General features: G+C 38.2%; 2 protein-coding genes across 3 annotated transcripts in view; one reads left to right on the plus strand and one right to left on the minus strand.

The window, feature by feature from the left end:
• COL6A6 (collagen type VI alpha 6 chain) overlaps window positions 1–7,501 on the plus strand; it is a 53,736-nt gene extending 46,235 nt beyond the window's left edge. For both annotated transcript variants that reach the window (XM_019616549.2, XM_031553959.1), the window contains 8 exons: window positions 243–279; window positions 956–967; window positions 1,077–1,564; window positions 2,299–2,389; window positions 3,026–3,697; window positions 4,561–4,654; window positions 4,886–5,154; window positions 6,552–7,501. In XM_019616549.2, the coding sequence (XP_019472094.1) occupies window positions 243–279; window positions 956–967; window positions 1,077–1,564; window positions 2,299–2,389; window positions 3,026–3,697; window positions 4,561–4,654; window positions 4,886–5,154; window positions 6,552–6,724 (1,836 nt within the window). In that variant the 3' untranslated portion in view covers window positions 6,725–7,501. The remainder of the gene's footprint in view (window positions 1–242; window positions 280–955; window positions 968–1,076; window positions 1,565–2,298; window positions 2,390–3,025; window positions 3,698–4,560; window positions 4,655–4,885; window positions 5,155–6,551) is intronic.
• A 4,081-nt stretch (window positions 7,502–11,582) lies between these two features.
• PIK3R4 (phosphoinositide-3-kinase regulatory subunit 4) overlaps window positions 11,583–24,179 on the minus strand; it is a gene marked incomplete at its 5' end in the record, with an annotated part of 22,252 nt that continues 9,655 nt past the window's right edge. The window contains 12 exons of the mRNA XM_010713083.3: window positions 11,583–12,205; window positions 12,804–12,912; window positions 13,358–13,446; window positions 14,438–14,538; window positions 15,952–16,083; window positions 16,345–16,556; window positions 17,665–17,829; window positions 18,583–18,748; window positions 19,510–19,720; window positions 20,056–20,255; window positions 21,227–21,428; window positions 22,202–22,405. Coding sequence (XP_010711385.1) covers window positions 12,035–12,205; window positions 12,804–12,912; window positions 13,358–13,446; window positions 14,438–14,538; window positions 15,952–16,083; window positions 16,345–16,556; window positions 17,665–17,829; window positions 18,583–18,748; window positions 19,510–19,720; window positions 20,056–20,255; window positions 21,227–21,428; window positions 22,202–22,405 — 1,962 coding nt within the window. The remainder of the gene's footprint in view (window positions 12,206–12,803; window positions 12,913–13,357; window positions 13,447–14,437; window positions 14,539–15,951; window positions 16,084–16,344; window positions 16,557–17,664; window positions 17,830–18,582; window positions 18,749–19,509; window positions 19,721–20,055; window positions 20,256–21,226; window positions 21,429–22,201; window positions 22,406–24,179) is intronic.

Raw genomic sequence — 24,179 nt, forward strand, 5'->3', positions numbered from 1 at the left:
AAAAAAAAAAGGCTAAATAGTTAATTTGTATTCCAGGGCATGGCAAAATGCCAATAGAGCTTGTCTGAAATAACTTAGCTTCTGCATAAGGGGGAGAACCACTGTCAAGTTGAAATAGAGATGAACTGGGATTTGTGAATGTTCAGTAGCTTAGATCTGATGTTCAACTCAAACCAACAGAAAGATTCACAGTTTGAGGTGGTCTGTGATTTATTAATTGCTTTTTAATTTTTCTTCTGCAGCCTTGTGAACTTGTGAATTTTACACGAAAAAACTGCCGTAAGTAGGGAGCATGATCTTCTACCTCAGAATCCACATAGTCATCCCTCATAGAATCATAGAACGGCCTGGGTTGAAAAGGACCAGAATGATCATCTAGATTTAACCTCTCTGCCACAGGCAGGTTGGCCAACCACTAGATCAGGCTGCCCAGACTCACATCCAGCCTGGAATCCTTCAAAGAATAATCCTCCATTGGAAACCCTGTTAAGGTTCAGGTTGATGTCGACTGTAGACTGTAACTGTGAAAGTTTTTAGCACATGTGAAAAACAGGCTTAGTCTTTCTGCTCATATTTCTTATCTGTTACTTACAAAAACTGTAGCACATTTCTCTTGTTCTCATTTAAAATTAATTTAATTATTTGGCATTGTGTCAATCCCCCTTTAGGGAATTCTCAAAGAATATTTATATATCACTTATTCTCTAGCTTTGCAGTGTTTGTTCTTTCTCAACTTTCTCTGCTCAGCAGAATCTAGAGTTATTTCTTTAAATCTCATCCAAATTTCACTGTTTTGATTATTCGATTGTGGAAAAGGAGTATTGTTTCTTGTGACCATTTCTGATGCTTGTATGAACTTTGAGTCAGGCTCCTTAATGAACGTGAGTGAACATGTCTCTATTTTTATGAATATGAATCCAAAATAATCTGTTTCCTTTCCATTTCTTCATTCCAGCTTGTTCATCAGGTAAGCCCATCAGGCTTCTGCATGCCCATTCTTCATAGAACTTGAAGAAAACAAACAGTGTTTAAATTGCTGAAATGTTCTCACATAGATGTTTTGTTTCAAAATACAGACACGTGTCCGGTTTATCCGACGGAGGTGGTGTTTGCCCTTGATATGTCTGAAGGTGTTACTCCAGCTGCATTTGAACGAATGAGAAACATTGTTATGTCATTGCTGAAGACCATTAAGATCAGTGAAAGCAATTGCCCAACAGGCGCTCGTGTTTCCATCGTTTCTTTCAATACCAACACACGCTATCTCATTCGTTTCTCAGAATTCCAAAAACACAGTTTGCTTCTACAGGCAGTCCAGAGAATACCACTGGAAAGATCTACTGGAAAACGTAGTATTGGGGCAGCAATGAGATTTGTTGCAAGAAATGTCTTCAAACGGGTTCGTCAGGGCATCCTCACAAGAAAAGTTGCCATATTTTTCGCCAGCGGTCCATCTCAGGAGGATGTGGTCATCAGCACAGCTGTACTTGAGTTGAGTGCCTGGGATATTACTCCAGTGGTTATTGCCTTCACTGAATTGCCAAATGTCAGACGTGCCTTCTCAGTAAGTAGACTATGAAAAATTGAGTCAGTTGTCCACTTGCTCAGTAGCTACTATTATTTGAGTAAAGAACGATCTCCTGATAGCAAGACTGGACATCCCCTACACACTTATCTCCTATTAAGAAGTGTTATGTTAAAGGTTGCTATTTTAACAAAGAAACACTGATTCTCTTCACTATAATGGTCACTATTTGAGCTCTTATTGCACACAAATTATTTCTGACTCATGGTTTTAGGCCAAATCGTAGGATTTCAATGGCATTTTATTAATTTCACTTGGTTACCCATGCTGTTTCTCTAATCTAGATTCTACAAAGAGCTGAAAGACAAAGTATGAAATAAGCATGCACAGAGGTCTCAAGATCAACATCATTCAGAAATTCTTGGGCTAGGTTTGGATGATTTATTATTAGCTTTGAACAATATATTCTGACTATCTTAAATTGACTAGTAAGCTGCTAACACCAATTGTTATTAGTTGCGCTGGTTTAACAATCTCTGTATAGTGTGGAGTTAGAAAAAAATGGTGATCTTGTAATCATGAGGGCAGATAGAATGCTCCTGGCAACTGAACAAGTCTTCTCGATACTTGTTCAGTATTACAACAAAAACTAAACCACGAAGTTAGGGACAACACCTAACATCAGTAGATAAGTAGTAATGGTATTAAGAACAAAGAGTAAACATGATCTACATTTTGCTTTAACGTTACTTTTCTGTTTCTTTAAAACCTAGATTGATGATACTGGAAGATTTCGATTATTTATTTGGGAAAGGCAACAGGATGAAAATTTGGAGAGCATCATACATTGTGCACTTTGCTTTGGTGAGGCATTTTACTTATTTCAGCTGTTGTATTGCTCTTATTCTTTCAGCATCAATCTTACATTTTTTTCAATAAAATAATTATTCTAGGCAAAATAGTAAGAATTAGAGTTTTAAAAACAAAGCTGTTTAATTCCTATCTCAGCTATGTGAAACAAATTTTTCTATTTGGCATTTATTTTGTAACAGAAGCAAACTCTAATATCATGTTTCTGGGATATCATGCTCATTTATTATGAATTTTGAATTTTGAGGTATAGAAAAACTGCTAAATGATAACTGTTTCAGAATGCTTAACATGTGTGGTCTGAGATGAAAAAAAAACAGCAGAACTTGCTTCAGTGTCCTTTGCCATGTTTAGATTTTGATAGAAGAAAAATTCTAAGGGGAATTCTGTTCATAAGGTAAAACATAACACACCAGTTTTTGATCTCATATCCAACTAATTTCCCATAGAATCTCAAGACCTCGTTCGCAAGATTCACCCCTTGTTGCTTGTAAGAAAAAATAAGATTTCTTGTCACTGAATTGGTAGTTTTTAATCAAATTTAAGAAGAAATAAATGAACAGGACTCCCAAAACATTGTTCTTGTTGTTTTGCTAAATAGTTTTCTGTTTATTGGCTCTTTGTCTCTAGATAAATGCAAGCCCAGTACCATCTGTGAAGTGCCCGTTTCTCCACCTCTTCTGATGGATATGGATATTACTTATGTCTTGGACAGCTCTCGAAGCATCAGCAGTGAAGATTTTCAGAGAGCCAAGGACTTTGTGAGCAACATGCTAGATCAGTTTGTCATTGCTGAACAGCCAAGTGAATCTTTTGGAGGTACCAGAGTGGCATTGGTACAGCAAGCTCCCAGGGGCTTCCTACCTGACAGAAACAAAACTCCTGTAGCCTTGGAATTTGATCTAGAAACATACAACAATAAAGATTTGATGAAGAAGCATATCCAAGAGTCTGTTCGCCAACTGGAAGGGCCATCAGCCATTGCTTCTGCATTACAATGGACAGTTGAAAATGTATTTTTTAAAGCTCCCAGACAAAGAAAACACAGGGTCATATTTGCAATAGTTGGAAGCAAAACAAGCATAAAAGACAGAGAGAAGCTAAGAGAGATTTCACTTGGAGTCAAGTGCCGAGGATTTACCATGTTCACTCTTGCACTTGGCAATGACCTGAGTGACAGTGAGCTGATAGAACTATCGAGCTCCCCCACAGATCAGCACTTATTGACATTGGGTAGGATTTCAACATCTGAGATGGTATATGCTCAGAGATTTGCCCGGACATTTCTAAATCTGCTACAACGTAAGTGGCATGCAATGCTATTCACTTAAGTTATGGGAAGAATGAGAAATGCTCTGTAGGAAAAGGCAGTCAGTACTACTTTTCAGTTTCTAGACATAATATAACTACTTGATATTTCATCTATAGTTTGTAGCAGATGCTGGACACTAGTGGAATTGCTAGTAAATACAAAACAATATTACATTCAATGTAATGTCGTTTTAGGCCAAAATCTTGAAGTTTTTTTTCTCATTAAGTTTGTATTCAATATATGGCTATGCTGACTTCACTTTTATGAAGGAAAGACTATTCTTCAGACACAAAATAGTTGTTCTCCTGATTTATGCCTACATTTCTTCTCTGGCCATTGGCACCTACATTTCTTTTCCGACCCTTGGCAGGCCCAGATTTACTGAGCTGTTAATGCTTATTTTTGCTTTTGGGCAGAAGTTTAAACAACAGCAGATCTGGCCTTAACCTCTCTTTACTGAAGGTTTTTCTCTCCCTCTGTAGGTCAGAGAAAGAACTTCTATAGTTTTTAAGACCCGTTATTGTAGATTAACAGTTTTTAGATGCTTTGAAATATATTCAAGAGGGTGTTGAGAAGGAAGTCACTGAGTTGAAATTCCCATCAGAAACATGTTTAGGTAAAACAAATTTGCTGTAGTGTATTACAGAGGAAGACAAAAGTCTAAGGCATTTTTTTCAAGAGTTGGTTTCCTCTAGACTATCTCTGTTGTTTTCATTTTTCTGGACATCTCTCTAGATAGTAAAAGACACAAACTCAGTTAACAAGAAAATAAATCTTTTTCTGCTTTTTGTTAAATGTGTTGGGGTTTGGAGGAATTTAAAACTCATTCGTGGTATGTTTGCTTTCTCCACAGAAGAAATGAACAGTTATCCTTCTCCTGAACTTCAAGAAGAGTGTGAAAACTTAGATAGGGGTGACACACGAGACCAGATGTCTGTGACTGAAAGGTTTGCAACTGCCTATTAAATCTTACACACATGAGCATGTAAGGGATAAAGCTATATATTTACAGTTATCTCCAAACATAAGATTTTTTCCCTTTAGATTAGTCATTATATATTCAGATTAGCTTTGGCAGAAGCATGATCAGGATCAATAATTTTTTTTCATGGGATTCAGAAGGAATGAAAAGGCCATCCTGGTACTTAAATAATTTTTTCCCCCTCTCTCTTTTGAAGGATGCCTTTACCTGGAACTGATGAAATTGGTTACAGTGGTGATTTGAAAGACATTGAAACAACTGAAAATAGAGCCCTGAAAAAAGTTAAATTGACTACCACAGGACCTGTATACACAATACCAGGAATGGGATATGATTTGGAGGAGAATGAGTACTTCACAGAGGAAGACACAACTGGAGAAAAGCCACGAGAGTATGGAGAAGCTCAGGGGAAAAAGGAAAGTCTAGCAACAATAGTAGAAACTGGACCTGACAATAGTGATTATGGTACGATTTTAGAGTATGAAAATTTCTCTGAATTCAGTAGAAAATCTCTAAATTGCGAAGGTATTAGTTGAATACTTGCTCATTGTGAGTCATTTCCTTTCATTATATTTTCCAAAACTTTTTTTTGCCGTATACCTGAATACAGTCCAAATCTGTACGAGTTTGTAACTACAGTGTGAACTGCTGGTGTCATTTAGACTTTAGTTTTGATTTATAACTTTGTGAAATAACAATAATATAGATTGTTATCCTCTTTACTAAAACAGCTGATCATATTAAATCCTCAAGTTGCACTATAATTACTGCGTTATTCCTGCTTCTAACTTAGCTCAACATGGAAAAACTAAGTGTCTGTTACAACCTGTTCCTGGGAAGAACAGGATTCTCCAGCAGGGATATCCTGTCAAGACATGTATTATTCATGTTTTTTACTTTGCCTCCTTCTTACACATTTCTTTCCAGATTTGCCTTTTGATATAGATATCTTAATCTCATTGTGAGATCAGTTTTCTCACCAACATCCCTTTTAAAGAATTGAGTGTTTCTATTTTGTGGACTGCAATTGGAGATAACTTTTGACTGCAACCTACTCTAGGAAACCTGCTTTAGCAGGTGGGTTGGACTGGATGATTTCCAGAGGTCCCTTCCAACCCCTGTCATCCTGTAATTCTGATTCTGTGATAATTTCATTGCAAAAATGCAATAGTGTCTCCATGACTTTGCGTGCTGTTGCTCATTGCTACATCTTCCATCCCTCTTTCTAGTCAAAAAGGATTCTACTGGATGTCTGGTAGCCCCTTTCCAGATGAGAGAGCCAATGCTGCAAAACTGTTTGAATTGAACTTTAAGAGCAAATGTAAATCTGGAATCCTAGGCATCCACAGTGCATAACTGATGTACTCTGCACAGACAGAATGGTCTAATGGCCTAATTATGCGTACATTTTTGAATCAGTGCTTTCCATTAACCATGAAGATATGTTATTGTTTATTCTTCGCAAGTAAATGTTTCCTGTGAAGATGCAAACAAGCTGATTGCATTCATGTGAGCAGTGACACAAACCATTTATTTACAGGAGAGGTGTGAACTGCAGTTCCCAGTTCTAGTTGCACTCATAGTTAGCAAGCCAACAATTTAACTTCCAAAAATATATAGCACAATTTGAGAATTTGCCTACTGAGAGATGTGGCTTGTACTGATCTATTGTTTTACCCTCTTTGGGCCACTCTGATGCTTTTTGTTTGTGTGTGGATATTTGGTGAATCTTTGTAAGACATTGAACAGTGCCTAGCTTTCGTAATTGCTAATTTGTACTGAATGTTACTTCCCTTGAAATTCTAATGCCAAGAAAGATGGATTTTTTCATTATCTCTCTCTCTCTTCTTTGCCTTTTCCAGATGTGTGTGACCTGGTTCAAGATAGTGGAGAATGTCAGAATTACGTTCTGAAGTGGTACTACAACAAAGAGCAGAAAATGTGTGGTCAGTTCTGGTACGGGGGCTGTGGAGGGAACAAAAACAGATTTGAAACACAGGAAGAATGTGGATTCTTGTGTATGAAGTCTTTCTAGTGCAGAGACACTTAAGCTAGTTTGTCCTTTGTTACACTATCAAGATGATGGGCAGAAGAGATGGAAAATCTTACACATCTTACCTCCCAGATCTCAGCTTAAAGAAATACTTGTTAGTGATGTTATTATCTATTATTCTTATAAGTGAAAAGAAAACTAAAACTACTGCTCAGATGATCTAAGATTTTCGAAAAATGAGAAAATTTTATTAGCTAACACTGTTATTTAAAAGGGATAAAAGCATTGAAACGGTTATCTTCCAAAGGCACTGAAGTGCACATTTTAAAAATGTACTAAATAGAGTAAAATAACCCCTCAAACGTTTTCATGAAATGATGTTAGATATGAAATAGTAATGTCAAAATATTGATTCATCACTTGCATTTGTCTTATGTATAGAGGAAAAAAAAGCATTCAGCTCTCAAAGGTCATGCACTTACTAGAACTTCAGTTTTATGTGGAGGTTTTTCTACTATAGTCACTTCACTTACAAATATTTCAGTATGTGAATAAAATCATTCTCTTTCAGATATTTCTCTTCTGCCATTAGTTATGCCATTAGTTATTGAAACAGATGGAAGCATATTCTCATAGTGTGCCTTTTTATATGTAAGCAAGTGTTGTTCTTTCCCTTGTCACTAAAAGTTAGATAAATGCATTTATTTCCCATGGATTTTCATGGTTGATCTTGAAGAGAAAAAAAACACACATTCTTACGAAAACAAAAATTGCAATGCTCCACAACAAGGTGATGTTTAACTGAGCTTTCACACTCTGCTGGCTTACCTGAACTCTGCTGTTGCCTATTTTTCATCTGTATAAGTCATGGTACATTTCACTCTTACCACCTTAGTCCATTCTTTGTAGAGGTGGATGAACTCGCCTGGAATAATGTTCTGTATTTGTCTACAATAATGTCAATAAAAATATCTCTAATTTGCTTGGGCTACTGACCAAGAATTCCTCAACAAACTTCTAGGGAACACAGATGAACTTGGATTTCCAGAGCCTGGTGCCTTTTGCCCTCAGTTAGAGGGGGTATTTTGTGAACTCTTGACTTTGAAGAGAATGGGCTTCTCTAAAGCTCTGCTAGCCCAGGGTGGTGATAATGCTGAACAACTTACTGTTAACTCTCTGTCACTCTTAGCCCAGTTGAGAAAGAGTGCACCTTGGTTAAAAAGCCTGCAAAACATCTCATGGGTTACTCTATTGAACCAAACTGAGTGGAGAGAGGTAAACTGATCAAACCTGTTGTCCTTTATCTTGCAAATGTCAGAATGAGACCGCTAAAACTACTGCCAGGGAATCAAAGATATTCTACTCTTTGTTTCTGTTCTTCTACATTTGTGGCTAGTACTTAAGGAGGATGCCTTAGATATCTTTTGGGAGCCTATTGCTTGTCTACCTAATCTGAAGAATGAATTGAACCATGGTTTGCTTTCTGCCAAAATATGTATGATGTTATAATTCTCAAGTGTTTACTATCTAAACATCAAAATTGCTAATTCTCTGTAATATCTGTTTATGTATGCTGCCAGCTGGCAGCAGTTCCTCTCCTCTTTTAAAACGAATTACTCCCTCTCCTTAAATCATAAGCAGTACATGAGAAAGTGAGTTCGCCTCTTCTGGAAGAAACATGTTTTGATTTTTAGTAGAGACTCAGAAATTCTACCTCTATGACAGGACCACTTGGCAATCTGATCTCCTTAGAACTTTGTTCTCATTTTGTTCAGGTAAGTAAATCTTTCTCTTGAAAGAGAGAGGTCAAAAATCAGGTGTATCTATTCATCTCTACTCATCTAGCGAAGGTGAATCTGTTAGCTTATGTTCTTTGGTTAAAGAGACACAGAGTCCCCTGGGTGGCCTGCAATCCGTCTCTTCCTTTCAGTTGGCTCTTGCTTGTCTTCTGAGGTTACTTAGTCTTGCTGCTGGCTCAAATTTCTTGTTTTTCAGTGAGGGGAGGGTCTTAATACATTGGATCCTTGGTGCTTAATAAGTAATTTGTGTGTTTTCCACATATATATCCTCCATCTTATTACCTCAGACACGCTGCTTGATGATCCTCCTGTAGCTATTTGAGATAAGACCAATCAGCTGTCCCTCCTTGAAGAACAACCTCAAAACCTCCAAACATATTTATCTTTAATTCTTCCATCCCTGGCATAAATCCTTCGGGCTTTTCCCTGAATGAAGAAATATGCTAGCTACCACAGGATGCTTGTTTGTTGTCTAATCCCTGTCTCATCCTACAGGTTGTATCAAATTGTCCAGCAAGTAGCATTTTGCAACATTGGATTTTTCTCCCCCCTTTTCAGACACATGAAATACTATATGAATTTTGAGCAGTTACACAAGGTAATATATTAAAAGGATTATTTTGTAGGCAACTGATTAGACTTCTGCTGCTACTGCCTTTCAGTGAGGAACATGAGTGCTCAGCAGATAGTAAAATGTTTTTGTAAAATACTCTAAGTTCTAATGCCAGAAAAACATTCTGGTGTTGTTGCTTCTTGGCACTTAACAGACTTCTGTAAGCAGTCTAGGTGCTGAATGTCATACACTGTCTGAGTTTATACTGCCCTTTAGGTATTTGGGGTGCTCAAGCTTCAAAAGCATTTCTCTAGGTTATGGAGCACCTAGCATCTACTTTTTTGAAACTCTTGACATTTTTTTTGAATGGCTCTGGTGTAAACAAATGGTGGAAACATGAAAGAATCTCTGTGGTTGCTGTATGGGTCTCACGTCAGCGGGAGCCCTTCCTCCCATCTAGTTCCCCATGTGCCTTTCTGCACTGTGCTTGCACATGTAAACCACATGTTTGCACACACACTCAGCTCCAATTTGAAAGCAGTTTGAATACTGCAGCTGAAGGCCTTTCTGTGCATGCTAGTAAGCCCGGCTTTATAAAGATGGATTAATTAAAACAATAACTGTCCACTAAGTGAATAGAAACTGAGGTGTGACTGTTTAAATGGGCATGTGGCTGTCCAACCTGAGATAACATCCTGTGTTCTCTAATGAGAAACATCTTCTGAAGACATACTTACTGCTCAGCTGCATTAATTAAGGACAGCCTCTCCCTGCTCAATCCCATGTTCCACCCAAAGTATAAAACAAAATACACGAACCTCTCAGGAGTAGCTTCTGGATACTGTCATGGATCATCTTTAGAGTCAGGCCACGCGCTTAGAAATCTACCTAGGGAGCAGTGTGTTATGTTTGTGCTGTTGAGAGTGTTAGTTAAGATAAACTGTAGTTTAAAAGTGCAAGAGTGTAGGTATGCTACTACTGTCATATGTCAACCCAAATTCACATATTTCATCTATGTTTTGTAATCCAAAATAGCTGAATTCTGAGACCTAATTCAGGCTTCCAACAAAGAACAGCTGTTCTTGGGACCAAATTACTGCCTACAATTTCTGCTGAATGAGTAAATGTGAGTAAATTTAATACTTTTTTATTAGTTTTTGTTTTATAACAGTATGAAACTGATCATAATTTAGCATTAATTTCTCAAAGTTTTCAGATTATATCTTGGATTAATTAGAGGTAGAGATATGTGTGAGGGGTCTCGAGGGGTCTGGAGCGCAAGCCTTATGGGGAGCACCTGAGGGAGCTGGGATTGTTCAGTCTGGAGGAGGCTCAGAGGAGACCTCATTGCACTCTACAGCTTCTTGAAGGGAGGTTGTGATGAGGAGGGGTTTGGCCTCTCTTCCCAGGCAACAAAGAGGACCCGAGGAAATGGCCACAAGTTTTACCAGAGGAGGTTTAGGTTAGACAGGAAAATCTTTTTTTCTCAGAGTGGTCAGGCACTGGAATGGCTGCCCAGGAAGGTGGTGGAGTCACCATCCCTGGCAGTGTTGAAGAGGCGTCTGGATGAGGAGCTCTGAGATGTGGTTTAGAGGTTTGTGGTAGCAGGGGTAATGGGAGGATGGTTGGACTAGATGGTCTTGTAGGTCCTTTCCAACCTTATGATTCTATGCCTTAATTACTTTAAAGGGACCAGACAGTGTTAGAGAGAGATGAAAGATCTAAAGTATATTTTTGGGAAAATACCCAAGGTGCATGTCATCATGCCTTGGCCAGATGCAATACACTTTCTGAGTTTTAAAAGCAATGGCAGTATTAATGCATAAGGAGTCAATACTGGGACTGAAGCAGTGTCAGAGGAGACTAAGGGGATAATCTGGAGTAAAAAAGAAGCACCCTTGGTGGAATAGGATAGACCGTGAAATATTTAAGCAAACTGGACATACATAAAGTCCGTAAGCCCTGATGGGCACGCACCCATAAGTAATGAGGGAAGTGGCATCATAAGGTGACTCTTAATAGTCTCCCCAGATAACATAGGCTGTGTTGTGTTAGACCTAGCTGCTGATTTTTCCCATTTACCCAGCACTAACGAGGCTGTCAGGGTGTTAGGAGCAGCTGTTAACCTTGTTGATGCAACATCTCCCAACCACTTTGCATATAGCAAAGCACATGTAAAAATAGATATTCAAGTTGACCTCTACATTCATCTAAAACCAAAAAGCAGAAGCGCACACACAAGAAAACCCATCGTATTTGATCAAAGGATCATGAACAGACTGCTATCTTCCAATCCAAAGCTTCTAAAATTCCCCCTCGCCCCCCCCCAAAAAGTAAAAGGAAGAATCAAATGTCTTTAGAAGTGTTGTAGCATCTACAAAAGATGACCTCTGAAACTGTAACAATTTTGTTGCCTGACAATACTGTCATTCCTAAATGCTGAGCCAATGCTCATTTTCCCTGCCAATTGTTTTTATACTGTATCCACCATACAACAGAGTCACCATGCTAGAAAAATGGAAGTGAACAGACTCAGGTACCAAACAGAGAAGCTCAAGTGGACTTTATTACAGTTAATAGAATATGCAGGGACATTAGTGCACTGGTTCATATTTAATTTCTCATATTCAATGCAGCAGCAGTCAGATGTTGACATACTTGTAGCAGCCCTCTCCTTTGTATACATTTACAATGTGTAAGGTGGGAATTCCTTCCATCAACTTCTGAAAGATCTTCGAGAACAATGTAGGATAGGCCAAGCTAAACAATTTCTTCATAAACTGCTCAGCCTTTCAAGGAAATGCCATTGATACCAAACATTTTAATAAAAGAAGTGATTAAGAAGTGCTTTTAACAGAGTGGTAGGACACTGATTTTATCATCCCCTTTATAGTCTTTAAAGTCCATTCTATTCCATGATCTGGAAACAGTCCTTGAAAACTTCATTATAGCATCATTTATTTATTACAAATATTTACATACTATATATTAGTGCAACTTTTATTTCCATACTTTAACTATTCCATCCCTTGATGCAGTTACTATAAACCCTTGAGTGGTCTGGAAAGTTGCAATATCTGTGATAATATCGTGATGTCCAACTGGGAGAGACTCTGGACCCTTCCGAGGGGTCTCATCAGTGGGCCCCATTTTTTGCTTGTTTTGAATTTCCTATGCAAAACAAGAATGAAGAAAAAAGAAAGAAGTGAAAATAATATATTTACAGAAAGGTGAGCGCTGTCCCACATGACAGTTTTCCAAGCTGTGAAGACCAAAAAAAGTTACCTTCAGACAAACAAACAAAAACTCCCACCCTTTGATGGTTGGCTTATACTTATTTCTTGGTTCATTTCTTTTCATCACACAAAACCTCTCTCTTGCTTTGAACTGACATAGCAGCTGATTAGGAAAATCACCGTTGTTCCCCATATTTATTTCAATGACATACAAACTAGTAAGATTTAATATTCTCGCAGGGAAAAAGAAGCTACAGTAACACACACACCTTAACATTCCAAGGGTTTTATAAAAACTGGTTCAAAGCCGTGGCTTCTGCATCAAGTATTATCTGGTAAGTCTAATTCTGTCAAAAATAACTGACATTTTTTTCTTTTAAAGTGACTTCTTTCTAGCTATGTCAAAACACTGTGCTGACACCATCTGTAAGAAGTAAGTGAGACAGTTGCAATGAAAGCTGTTGTGCAGTTAATGTAACCCACAGGGCCATCATAAAAGCAAGTTGAACAAGTTATCAAACAAAGCAAAATACCTGAACCACCTCCGTGCCCTCAATTATCTTCCTGTAGTACGACACAGACGGGCAATTAGAACTTCCTGCAACAATGTAAGATCTCTCAGGGTAGGCTAGATCCCAAAACCTAAACACAAAGAAACACAATAAAACTATTGTTTTGTTGTTTTTGTTTTTTTTTTTAATCAGCTGAACATGGCTGCTTAAAAAGTACCTTGCTCTTGTGGTGAAAATAAATGAGTACAATTACTGCATGCTTTGTGCACTTAGTGGACAAAAGAAGCAGAGAAATAATATAGCAAGCTTACACAAGTCATTGTTTGGGGGTTTATTTCTGCTATGCTGCCTACCAAGAACTGCACAAAACGGTACACACTGCATTTCAGAAAAACAGAAGTTTGCACTAATTTTGGTGAGAACAATTCCTTCTGCTCACTGATGCTTTTTAGCGAACACATCTTCAGCATTATTGTTTAGACTTCTTAGAGCTTACTCTTGCAATGGTTGGCAAAACTTAATGCACAGACAAGGGTAGAAGGGAGAGCATCAAACAATGTTGTTGGATTTATTACCTTATTTTCATGTCTGAGCCTGCTGTCAATAATATGGGGTTACCAGATGCTGGACTGCAGTATATTCCATGGATGCTGTTAGGAGAAGGCTAGTAGGAAAAAGAGGTATTTATTAAGAAGTACTATCAGAAGCTGTTGCCATGCTTGACAAAGAGAGTGCGTTCTTATTCACATTTATACATTCCATTTCCAAATGCTTGTAACTAAAAATGAGTTACTTTATTAATAGGCCACGTCTTAGAATATTAAGCTAAAGTGCTTCCTTTTGTTACTTATGGCTCACAGAACAACACTACTGATTTAACTCTCCAAGATCCCAAACAATTCTCAATGATGGTAAATAAGAGAGTTTATTCATCAGAGAATCAAGCAGGTGACATTTGTTGAGAAGCACGTGAACTCTTTTTTATGGCATTAAGGCATTATGGAAGGGACTTACAGCAGAAAACAAATCACAAAGTTTCCTATTCGACTTTGCAAAGTAAGTGATCAAATAAACTGAACACGACAAACTTGTAGCACATACAAATTCAAGTTTAGGTAGATTCCAGATCTGCATTTGCAACATTTATAGAAGATGCAGTTATTTGTTATTATATCCCAGCTTGTTCCTTTCCCAGTTAACTCCTGGGACTGGAGTTCCATTCTTTAAGCTAACAGTTAAGTGTAGCAATGGCATTGTATTACAAAAGGAACGTGTGAAAGAACAGATGCTTATGGAGTACCCACATTCCCAGACGCTGCAAGTAAAAGTAAGTACAAGATGCCATACCATGAATTTTAGCTTCACTAAAACCTTTCCAGGCTTGACTGGCTGACAGGTTTTGTGAGAATATGACTGGATACATTCCACGTGCAGTGGAAGATACCAATGAAGATTTAGGTTGCACTGCTGTTTTACAAAAGGAATTTAGTTTTGACAGCAAAACAATTACAGTGCCAAAATAAATACCAGGGCATGTTCCTGGTGGCAAACTGGCAAGGCCACAGAGACATGTAACTGTATTGATTCACAGCATGGAGGCTGAGATTGTTCTGGACCAGCTACAGAACAGAAGCAGGAAGAGAAAAAAACCAGACCTGCAGTTCTGAAAGAGGCGGTGCGCTGCTGGCCCATAAAGTGAAGCGTCGATCACCAGTTTCCATATCCCACATGGAGACTTCATTATTGCCTTGAACAGCTACAGGAAAGATAATGCCAATGCATACAAATAAAATGTGCGGCTTTGGTTCTCATTTGTCACTCTAATGACATGACATAGAGGGTATGACATAGAGACACTCTTTACTTGCTCTCTGAAGCAGCTGTTAGTCTTGCTTTATCAGCCATGCATGTGTTTTGCTGTTTTTATCCCTTGATAGCAGCTCCAGTAAAGTATCTCACTCATGAGAATTCAAAATCCTGCTTTAATCTTCCACCCTCTTTAAGAAGAATTAAAACCTCATAATTTCCTCCCTAGATAACTTCTCATGCCTCTTTAGGAACAATGGATGGTCTGCCTGTTTGGCACTGTCATCAGTGACTTTGAAGATTATTCATGGGCAGCTAAGACAGCAAATCCAAAGTTATCAAATTCAGTAGCTACAATGACATTTCACACCCATGTTTAAGGTAGATGGGCAAAGAATTCTGTTAAAGGGAATGTTTACATGTTTGGCATCAACCTCGTAGGCAAGAATTTTTCAATACAATTTTAAAATAATGAACTTTGCCACTCATTTATTCTTTATCAGAGAAGAAAAACTAGGAAGCACAGAGAACGTTCTTTCATTTGCATGACTTTTAAATAAATTTGATTTGGTCCCAGGGTGGTTCATTACTGAAAGAATGAGTCAAACCTAAGAAGTAAGTTTAAGTAAAATAGGAAACTTATTTATGAATTCATTTTATAGCAAACTTAATTATTGCAGTATTAATTTATACAACTTGTCCTTTTTAGAATGTCTTCCTGACATGAACACGTAGAAGTACTTTCCAGTATGAGCACAGCATATGACAGTGGTATATGCAGTGAGGATGAAGCAGCTGTGAGCACACCAAATGAGGACTCTTGTAGGATTTTTGAAAACTCAACCCAAGGCACAGCTGGATCAGAATTAAGTGGGGACTGGACATGGAACAACCTTTTAGTCTCTGCTCTACAAGGGCACTGAATGCAGTGGCAGAATTCCCATCAACTTCAACGTGTGTCATAATTCTGGGTTTTGTCTTACATAACATTTTGTCTACAAAAAGTGATGTGTTAGCACATAGGGAGGAACGATCATGAGAGTGATGCTCCAGAAAATAAGAACTGCAAAAGCTGTCGTTTTCATAATGGCTTATTACTAGATTTTTTATTTTTTTTTTTTACCTCTTTCCTTTTTTACATTTAGAAAGCCAAGAAGGGCACAGTGGTAGAATACAAGCATGAGCTTTCCCTTTTTCCTTTCCCCAAGCAAAGCACAAGAAAAACTACAATGGAAGAAAATATAAACAAAAACAAACAAACAAAAAAAAACAATCATAAAGCAGGGCTTGAAGCAGAAATTGAAACAGAAGCTTCTTTAATCACAGGTTCTGTCAACAGTGTGGTAAGTTTAAGATGTTTTACCTGCAATAACCCAAGACTGATAGACAGGATGCATGAGCAGGCGTCTGATTCGGGCCTTGGAAGGATGAGAATGGCTGGAGATTGGTAACTGAAATCTCATGTCCCAGCATGCCATGGTTCCATTGCTTGTGCCTGGTGAGAGATAGCTGTCCACAGTCAGACGGACAATTACATGGGTCTTTTATCCTTGTTCTCTATTTCTAGGAGATGGGACTTCAAGTAATTACAGGACAGATTGCTTCCCACAAATGTATCAGGAGGTTACTTTCTCCCCTTGTTTGAAAAATGGCATATTCTAGTCAATCAGATGAAGCAAAAGCTTGAGCCATAGTTATTGTAAAGGAAAATCAAAGTGGGGAAACAAAAATCAGCTAATAAGGAATACAGACTTACCAATACACAGCCAGCACTGGTGTATGTCCACAGCAAACGAAGTTATGAGGCCTAACTTCAAATCATGTTTCAGTGTCCAAGCATTGCTGTTAGATCGCAAATCCCATCCAACCAGAGATCCATTAACCGTAGCATAAGCCAGCACTGACTGGGCTCCTGAATTGAAGTGATGCATATCTACCACACAGCCATCATCCTTCAAATCCAAGGATCTGGGTTAAAAGAATACACTGATTTAGAAATAGATAGTACTTTCAAGTTTAACACTCTTTTCAATAGCTAATGACTAACAGCATTGTCTTCTTCATGTTACTACTCAAGGGCTAGAAACAATTCTCCAATCTTAGTCCAGCACATGCTTACACTCTATCAACCTCTGTCTATAGCACCTGCAGGCCTTCTGTTAACAGCTCTTTGCAGTGCTCTGTGTCTCTGTTTCATATATTTCCCTCAGACTCGTGTTCTGTGTTTCTCAGATATTCACCTACCCATAGCCTACTGGCAGGGACACACATCTCTTTTTTCCTCTCCACTGCTGTACTGAGAGAACTGTGCTCAGTCACTCATTGTGTGTGACCGAGTATAAGTCAAAAGGAAAATACATCTCTGGTTTGTAGTTTCCACCTCCCTTAGATTAAGCTTACTTCATTTATGAACTTAATCCCAAACCAGAGAGGATATCTAAAACAAAAAAGTTACTTTTATTTAGAGCTGAAAAAAGTCTCTGAGACAGCTGTTGGACATTCAAGCTGGATGATTAAGCAGTTGAATTGGTGCCAAATATTCAAAACTGTTTATATGGAAAGGCTAAAGAAACCCCAAAAAACATTAAAACATCCAAATGTTCCTCTAAATAGTATCCCATCCCTCATATCTTTGCCACATTACTCGTATTAAGAGCCTGGGAGACAAATTTGCAGGCCTGGAGCCAAATTATGCATTATATGTTTGTGAATGTCCATTAATGACTTCTTAAAGAGTATTTATCAAGTTATTTTGGAGATTAACATTGTAAAAGGGGAGGTAAGAAATAAGTAAACCCAGCACATAAAAGAATTTAGAAGTATTTAAATTTACTGACTGTTTCAAATTCATAATGAATCCAGTGACACAGCAGATAGTGATAACCAAGAGCTCTAAATCCTCATTCCTGCACTGCTGCCTTTCAGCACTTCTTTATGAAGCAGATAAGATTATAGCCTTCCTGTACAGCCGGGGATCAGCCAGCAGGAGCTTGGAGCAAACACACGCTAAGCAAGGGATACGCTAGCAGCTTGAGTTCTGCAGAGAGATTTAACTGCTGTAAGTACATACCCATACCTGCTTTGAATTGGTTGAATCTTAGGAGATTTAGGGAGCTTTGAAGCTTCAATACTAAGAAGCTGGATAGCACCGTTGTCTGAAGCTATGGCCAAGTAATGTGAGCCCTGGCAGAATGTAAGAGTCTTGACATGTCCTCCAATCCGTGAGTATGTCAGAATTGACCTGAATGGTAAAAGGAGAGGCGGCAGAAAAAGAGGAAATGTATTTTGTGGCAATTTAAATAAAAGTGACTTCTCTCAGACATCTATTTAAAACCAATCGCTCAAGAGACCTCTGAAAACAATGCTTTTTAAGAGTTTTAAAATTAGAAAGCAACAAAGCCTGAGTTGCTTCTGCAAGTTTTACCATCTATTTTTGAGCCTATGGGTTGTGACAGTCTCCAAGTGCAAAAGAACACATCTGTCTACCAGACAAAGAGAACATCAGTCTACCCCAGATCTCTATCAAAGCAGCATACTGTAGTTTCTGTTATTTAACTGACACTGCAGTTCACTGCACCTGTATTTTGAGATACATCCTCTTCTCCCCAAAACCACCCATCTGTGTTTCAAGCAACAACACAGCTTTCCTGCACCAACTATCAGTGCATGAGACAGTTAATCATAAAGCCAATCTGCTCCAAAAAAACCTCAGCTTTAAGCAATAGCACCAGAATATTACTTATAGAAATGAAATCAAAAAGCCTGTAATTACTATTCTGAAGCAATCCTTTTGCTGTTTCAATTAGTTAAGGAAAGATCAAGATTTGCTTGCAAATACTGTCTATTTCTACTATCTTGAGTTTGTATGCCAAGAAAAACACCAGTCTATATCACTACAGAAATCTCCAACATAGCCACAAATGATTCATAGTTTTCTCCAAGCTCTACAATAAAAAACAGACTAAAATAGCAGCTTCGCGAGTTTTAAAGCTACCTGGTTGTAGTGGTTTTTCCTTCCATTTTTTGGCTGTTCCAGATTTTCACTGTGCCATCGTTAGAGCAAGTGGCAAAAATGGAATGTTCATCAGAGACCCGAATGCGGTTCACTGCAGATTTGTGTTCATGAAGGTGAGCTACCAACAATCCTTTGGGACGCCACCCTACAGGGAAAAACCAAATCACAAAGCTTGGCATTGATTTCGTAACCTAATGGGAAGATGAAGATTCCCCTGATCTCACCCACCAACAGGCACATTGGGAAATAGCCATTATAGCTTCAAAGCATAGAAGGCACTGAAAACATAGAATCATAGAATTGTTTGAGTTGGAAAGGACCTTTAAAGGTCATCTAGTCCAACTCCTCCAGTGAATAGGGCACCTACAGCTACATCACAGTGCTCAGAGCCCTCTCCAGCCTGACCTTGAGTGTCTCCAGGGATGGGGCACAGGTGATGCATTTTTAGAAAGGCTATTTGCTCAACTCTACACTAAACCTTATTGGCAGAACCAGTTAAGTATTTCCTTTTAGATTAGTTCCATGTGCATTCAGTGAAATTACAAAGAGCCCTTTAAAGCACGTGGACATTGTAGATAAGCTAGTGCAGGGATCACCTGTAATCAGGCAAATAATCTGCCACAGACTGTAAACATCCTGCTTCAGAAAACTCACTGGAGCAGAGAGCACACACTGAGCTTTAGACCAGTCACTTGGGTCCATTACCACAAAGGTAAAGATCTAGATTCCAGATCTTTCATAGACAGACAGATATTTTTCTAAGTGCGTCAGTGGACAGAGAGCACATTTCCTAAAATTTCCTGTTTTCCTAACGCTTTGCATTTTTTCCTTGAGATAATTAAGTTTTAACTCAAAACATTTTTCTTCTGTGCATCTGTCTATTGGCCTTGGTGGCCTGTGATTTACCTGGAGGTGGAGGCTTGCTCTCCCACTCAGCGTTCTCCATCATCTGTTTGGCAATTCTTTCTGCATTACACTGCTCTCGCTTTTGCTGAATCAGCTGCTGGAGTTCAGTTTTGCAAGTGGTGATGCGTAACTGGTATGCAGATGGAGAAACTGTACTGCTCAGCACCTGTATCGTTTGTTTCCTGGGTTGAACAACTGTTCCATCAGTTGCCTGTAAGAAAATGAGTACTTACAAATACATGCCTTATATATTACAAAGGTAAAGGCTTGCAGAAGTGATTAGTTTTAATCAAATATCCAATGGCAACAATACTCGTGACAATTAACTTAGTATTTTAGAGCCATCATGACAAAAATTCAATCAAAAACACCTAATTTGGAAACAAAATACGTGAAAGTATTCATATAAGAGTACGGACTGGACTCTGAGCAACCTGATGTAGCTGTAGATGTCCCCGTTCATTCACAGGAGTTAGACTAGATGGCTTCTAAAGGTCTCTCCCAACTCAAATGATTCTATGCAAAGACAGTGTTTTTCAGCAGTACCTGTGGGGAGGATGACAAGGTGGTGCAAATGCCAGCTGAGGACTCTGAACGAAGTGGTTTCCCAGCCTGGATAGCTTCCAGATCAGCAGTTTGCCCGTGTCCTTTGGGTATTGGCTGGGAGATGTTGGGTGGTTCCAGAGACCCAAACATGCTTTTCCATTCTTCATTTACATTTGAGTCTTGCTTTACATGTTTTCTAGCTGTAAGGAGTTGGGAGGGAAGGGAGGGTAGGGAGCAAAAAAAAAAAGAAATGCAGTCATGGCAGCCCTCACTCATTACTTTCAGACTACATGTGAGACCAATGTATACGTGCCAATTTATTATCTGTATGTAGTTAATGGAGAAAAACTACTGCTAGGTTGTTTACGTCAGCTGACAGGGCGGAACATGTGGCAAGTGTTCTGTTTACACTTATTAATCTTACAGCTGACTCGTGTTGTAATTAATTCCAATATCATGATTTTTTTCCATCTTTCTTGCAGAAAGCTGCAAGAATCCACATGAAAATTTTTTCCTTGTGAGAGTTACTCATTTACTGGCTTAAGTCAGAGGTAAGTTGGTAATGGAACAGTAGATAAATCATTGCAAATGATCAACTGTAGATTAAAGAATGCTATCTATAAAGAGGAAATAATTATTTTCACCATTCCTTTGGAGTCACTTAAAACTGTAAAAAACAGACATGAGACTAATTAAACTTGGATGAAATCAGTGAAGAAAAGTTAAAGACATGAAGGCTTTATAGGCAGGAGTTGTAGGTGAAAGAAATCAGTCCAAACACTGATTCTACACACTAACTTTTAAATCCTGTCCACTCCTGACTCCACACGATGCACAAAAATGAAAAATCCTGTTCTTCTGTATACTTTCCTTTAAAATTAGATGCAAACAACTTGCAAACAAGCATCTGAATTCTGGAAATAAGATGGCAATAGTTACAGAAATATCTGCAAGCCATGTATCTCAAGTACTCTCACAAGCAAAATATTTCATCTTTCACTGTTGCAGAGAGCATCACCAAACCTCACGTTTCATACAGCAGCATGCTATTGAGAAACCATGCTAGTTTTCTTATTGCTAATTCGGTGAGGGTGGCAATAATTATGTAGGATGAACTGCTGAGTAAATTAATTCTTAGTTCCAACTAGATAAGACTGCAAAATATACCAACCACGTTTGTCATCAGGCTCCTGCTTTGTTTTAACCAGATCCACTTGTCTCCTGATTATTCCCAGAACTGACAAATCAATCACTCCTTTCTGAGTGCTGTCATGCAGGTGGCTCTGATCCACAACATTGGCTTTAGCTTTATTTGATTTTAACATGAAGTCTTTCAGTGCTAACAGTTTGTCTTCTTCTTCTTCAGTCATCCCCTACAGAGTAAGAGAAAATATATTATTATTTATTTTTTTGAAAAAGAAAATGCATCAAGGCATGCAGATGCAAGAAGGGGCAAAATTAAGTGACTGGCTCAGAAGCGAAAAGATGGAGCACGTCCTCAAAACACAAGACACCAGTCTATTACTTATTTGAAATTTTGGGTAAGTTCATGTAGTTTTATCTTTCTTCCTCAGGTGAGGAAGAATGGTGAGAGAAGAGCTGCATTTAATACTGGATCACCACCTGGTGCAATCTGCTTAACTGCCACCTCGGCTATGCCTACAGCCCACAAACACTGCGATAAAAGAACACCACACACACTTGGCTGCAGTCCTTCCTCTTCCTGGTTCTCACTACTTCATGTGGGTGATTCTTACTGTTCCCCTTTTCACATATAAGCTTCAAAACTTTTCACCTTCCTCTGATTTTTACACTGTTATTTGCATGTCTGTCACTTCAACAAATGCACGCTATTCTTTCCAGCACATTATGTAGCCTATCTTCTGACAAATCGTGTCTGAAATCTGAGAGACACGACTGAAATCTTCAAAAAGAAAATATATTTGGTGATTTCAGACATAAAGCTGCCCTATTTCTGGCAGATCTTTTAAGAATCTTTCATTGGTTCTGAACTCTTTGTCCAACAAACCTCTACTGACCCTCAGATGGGGATCCTCTAAAAGCAGCAACCACAGGGTTGCTGTAGAGACTACAGAGCCTAAGAGTCTCAACCCTGACTTCCAAAGTACAAATGAAAAACAATCACTTGTGAAAGTAGCTTCTTCAGCAGCTGTGCAATGGCAGGGTCCTCTGGGGGTGGACAGTCTGGGAGAACACCATTTCTTTTCTTCTGACGCATTTGAAGGTGTCGGAAAAGGCTTGTGATATCCTTTGATCTTAAGACATAATCAAATATGGAACGGCTGACAGGCTCTTTAAGCACACTTAGCAGGACTATTTCTTTATCTATCTGCAATTCAAAAAGAGAAATCAGTCAATGGGAAGAACGATATCCATTAAACATGGGGAAATCTAACAGTAAAGTGCTGTAGGTATCATGTCTACTTTTTTCCCTAGCCTACAGGTTGGTAATTAGACAACAATGAATACTAATATAAAAACAAGCAAAAACAAATGAAAAAAATGACAACAACAACCAACCCAAACCAGCTCTTGCTCTGAAGGCTTATTTAAAAGCTACTTTCTAGCTCTGTCCTATTACTGTAAGAGGCTGCCCAGAGAAGTGCTGGAGTCACCATTCCTGAAGGTTTCCAGGAAAAGGGTAGATGTGGCATTGAGGGACATGGTTTGGTGGGCATGGTGAGGCATTGATGCTTGACCTACATGATCTTTTCCAGCCTTAATGATTCTACGATTCTATGATCCTGAGGACATGCTTTCAAGCTTACAGTAACAATAAATAAATAATCAATCACACTATGACATCAAATTATACATGACCATGCCAATAACGTACATACAACTTCTAGATCTTTCCTTATGTTTGTCATATCAAATTTTCTCCATTTTCTTTCTGTTCCCCCAGCAGTCTCAGAACATGAACTTGACTGAGCTAAATGGAATTAAAAATTCTACTACAAATACAATAGTATTTCAAACTGTCTTACATTTACCTTGTAAAAATACTTAATAGAAAAGCTTTTTCCCAGTATCAGATTTCTGGCTTTTCTTCTACATATACAATGGTATCTATACAACCATGTAATTAAGTAATCCTCAAAAGCATATTTAGAGAATAGCAAACAGTCACAAGAAACTAGTGAGTTCAGGCATAAGTTAGAACCATTAAGTTTGGGGAAGTTTGTTCATTACTGTAACAGAAAACAACTTTCTGTTCTCACAGGTGGTGATTCAGTGTCTGTTTATGTGCAGAGAACATCTGGACAAAAATTCTTGTACACAATTCAGCGTACTGGCAGACCTAACACTCCTTTGAGTTTATACATTTGTTTTAGTTCTTGATCTTTCCTGTTTCAAGATTAGGTTTTAAGATGGTGGTAGCAAGTAATTGGGCAATACTGATAAAACAGACCACCTAGTTACTGTCCTTGTTAAATGGCCAAACCTAATTTGGCCCAAAATTATGATATAAATATTTGTATAAAAGTTGGAATACTAAAAATAATGGAGTGGGTTGGGGTTGTTCCTTCAAAACAATGCCATAAGATCTCATTACTATAACTTGCTCCTCAAAGCAGACTATTTACATGAAAAATATGTACAAAATTAGTCTGATCCAACTCAATATGACTTGTGTATTCCGTGTAGTGTTGCAAAGGAAAGCAAAGATTTATACACTAGAGTGAGAAAATAAAGTAATAAATGAACAAGATAGACATTTATCAACCAGTGCCTAGACTACTGCAAAAGCTATCTAGGAAGAGAAAGAAAAATATTATTTTAATTAGACTACCAACTGTGTGATTAAAAAAACCCAAACATTAAATACACGTTGCACACTTCAATGCAAGTACTACAGCTGCTTCTTATCTACTTAAACACTTAAGAGATGAATTCTACAGGTCCTAAAGCTGTATGCAAAGATGTCCATGCAAATATTGTCAGCATCATGCAGGCCATTCCTTGACACAAGCTAAGCACTCTGCCCTTCGTCTTGGCAAAGCAATGAAAGTCTTGAATTGATAAGTCACAAATGGCAATGGCCATTCATGTTTGCCAGCAGAGATTAAAAAAAAAAAAAAAAAAAAACAAAAAAAAAAAAT

Source organism: Meleagris gallopavo, chromosome 6 (assembly GCF_000146605.3).
Source record: "Meleagris gallopavo isolate NT-WF06-2002-E0010 breed Aviagen turkey brand Nicholas breeding stock chromosome 6, Turkey_5.1, whole genome shotgun sequence".
Taxonomy (NCBI): Eukaryota; Metazoa; Chordata; class Aves; order Galliformes; family Phasianidae; genus Meleagris; species Meleagris gallopavo.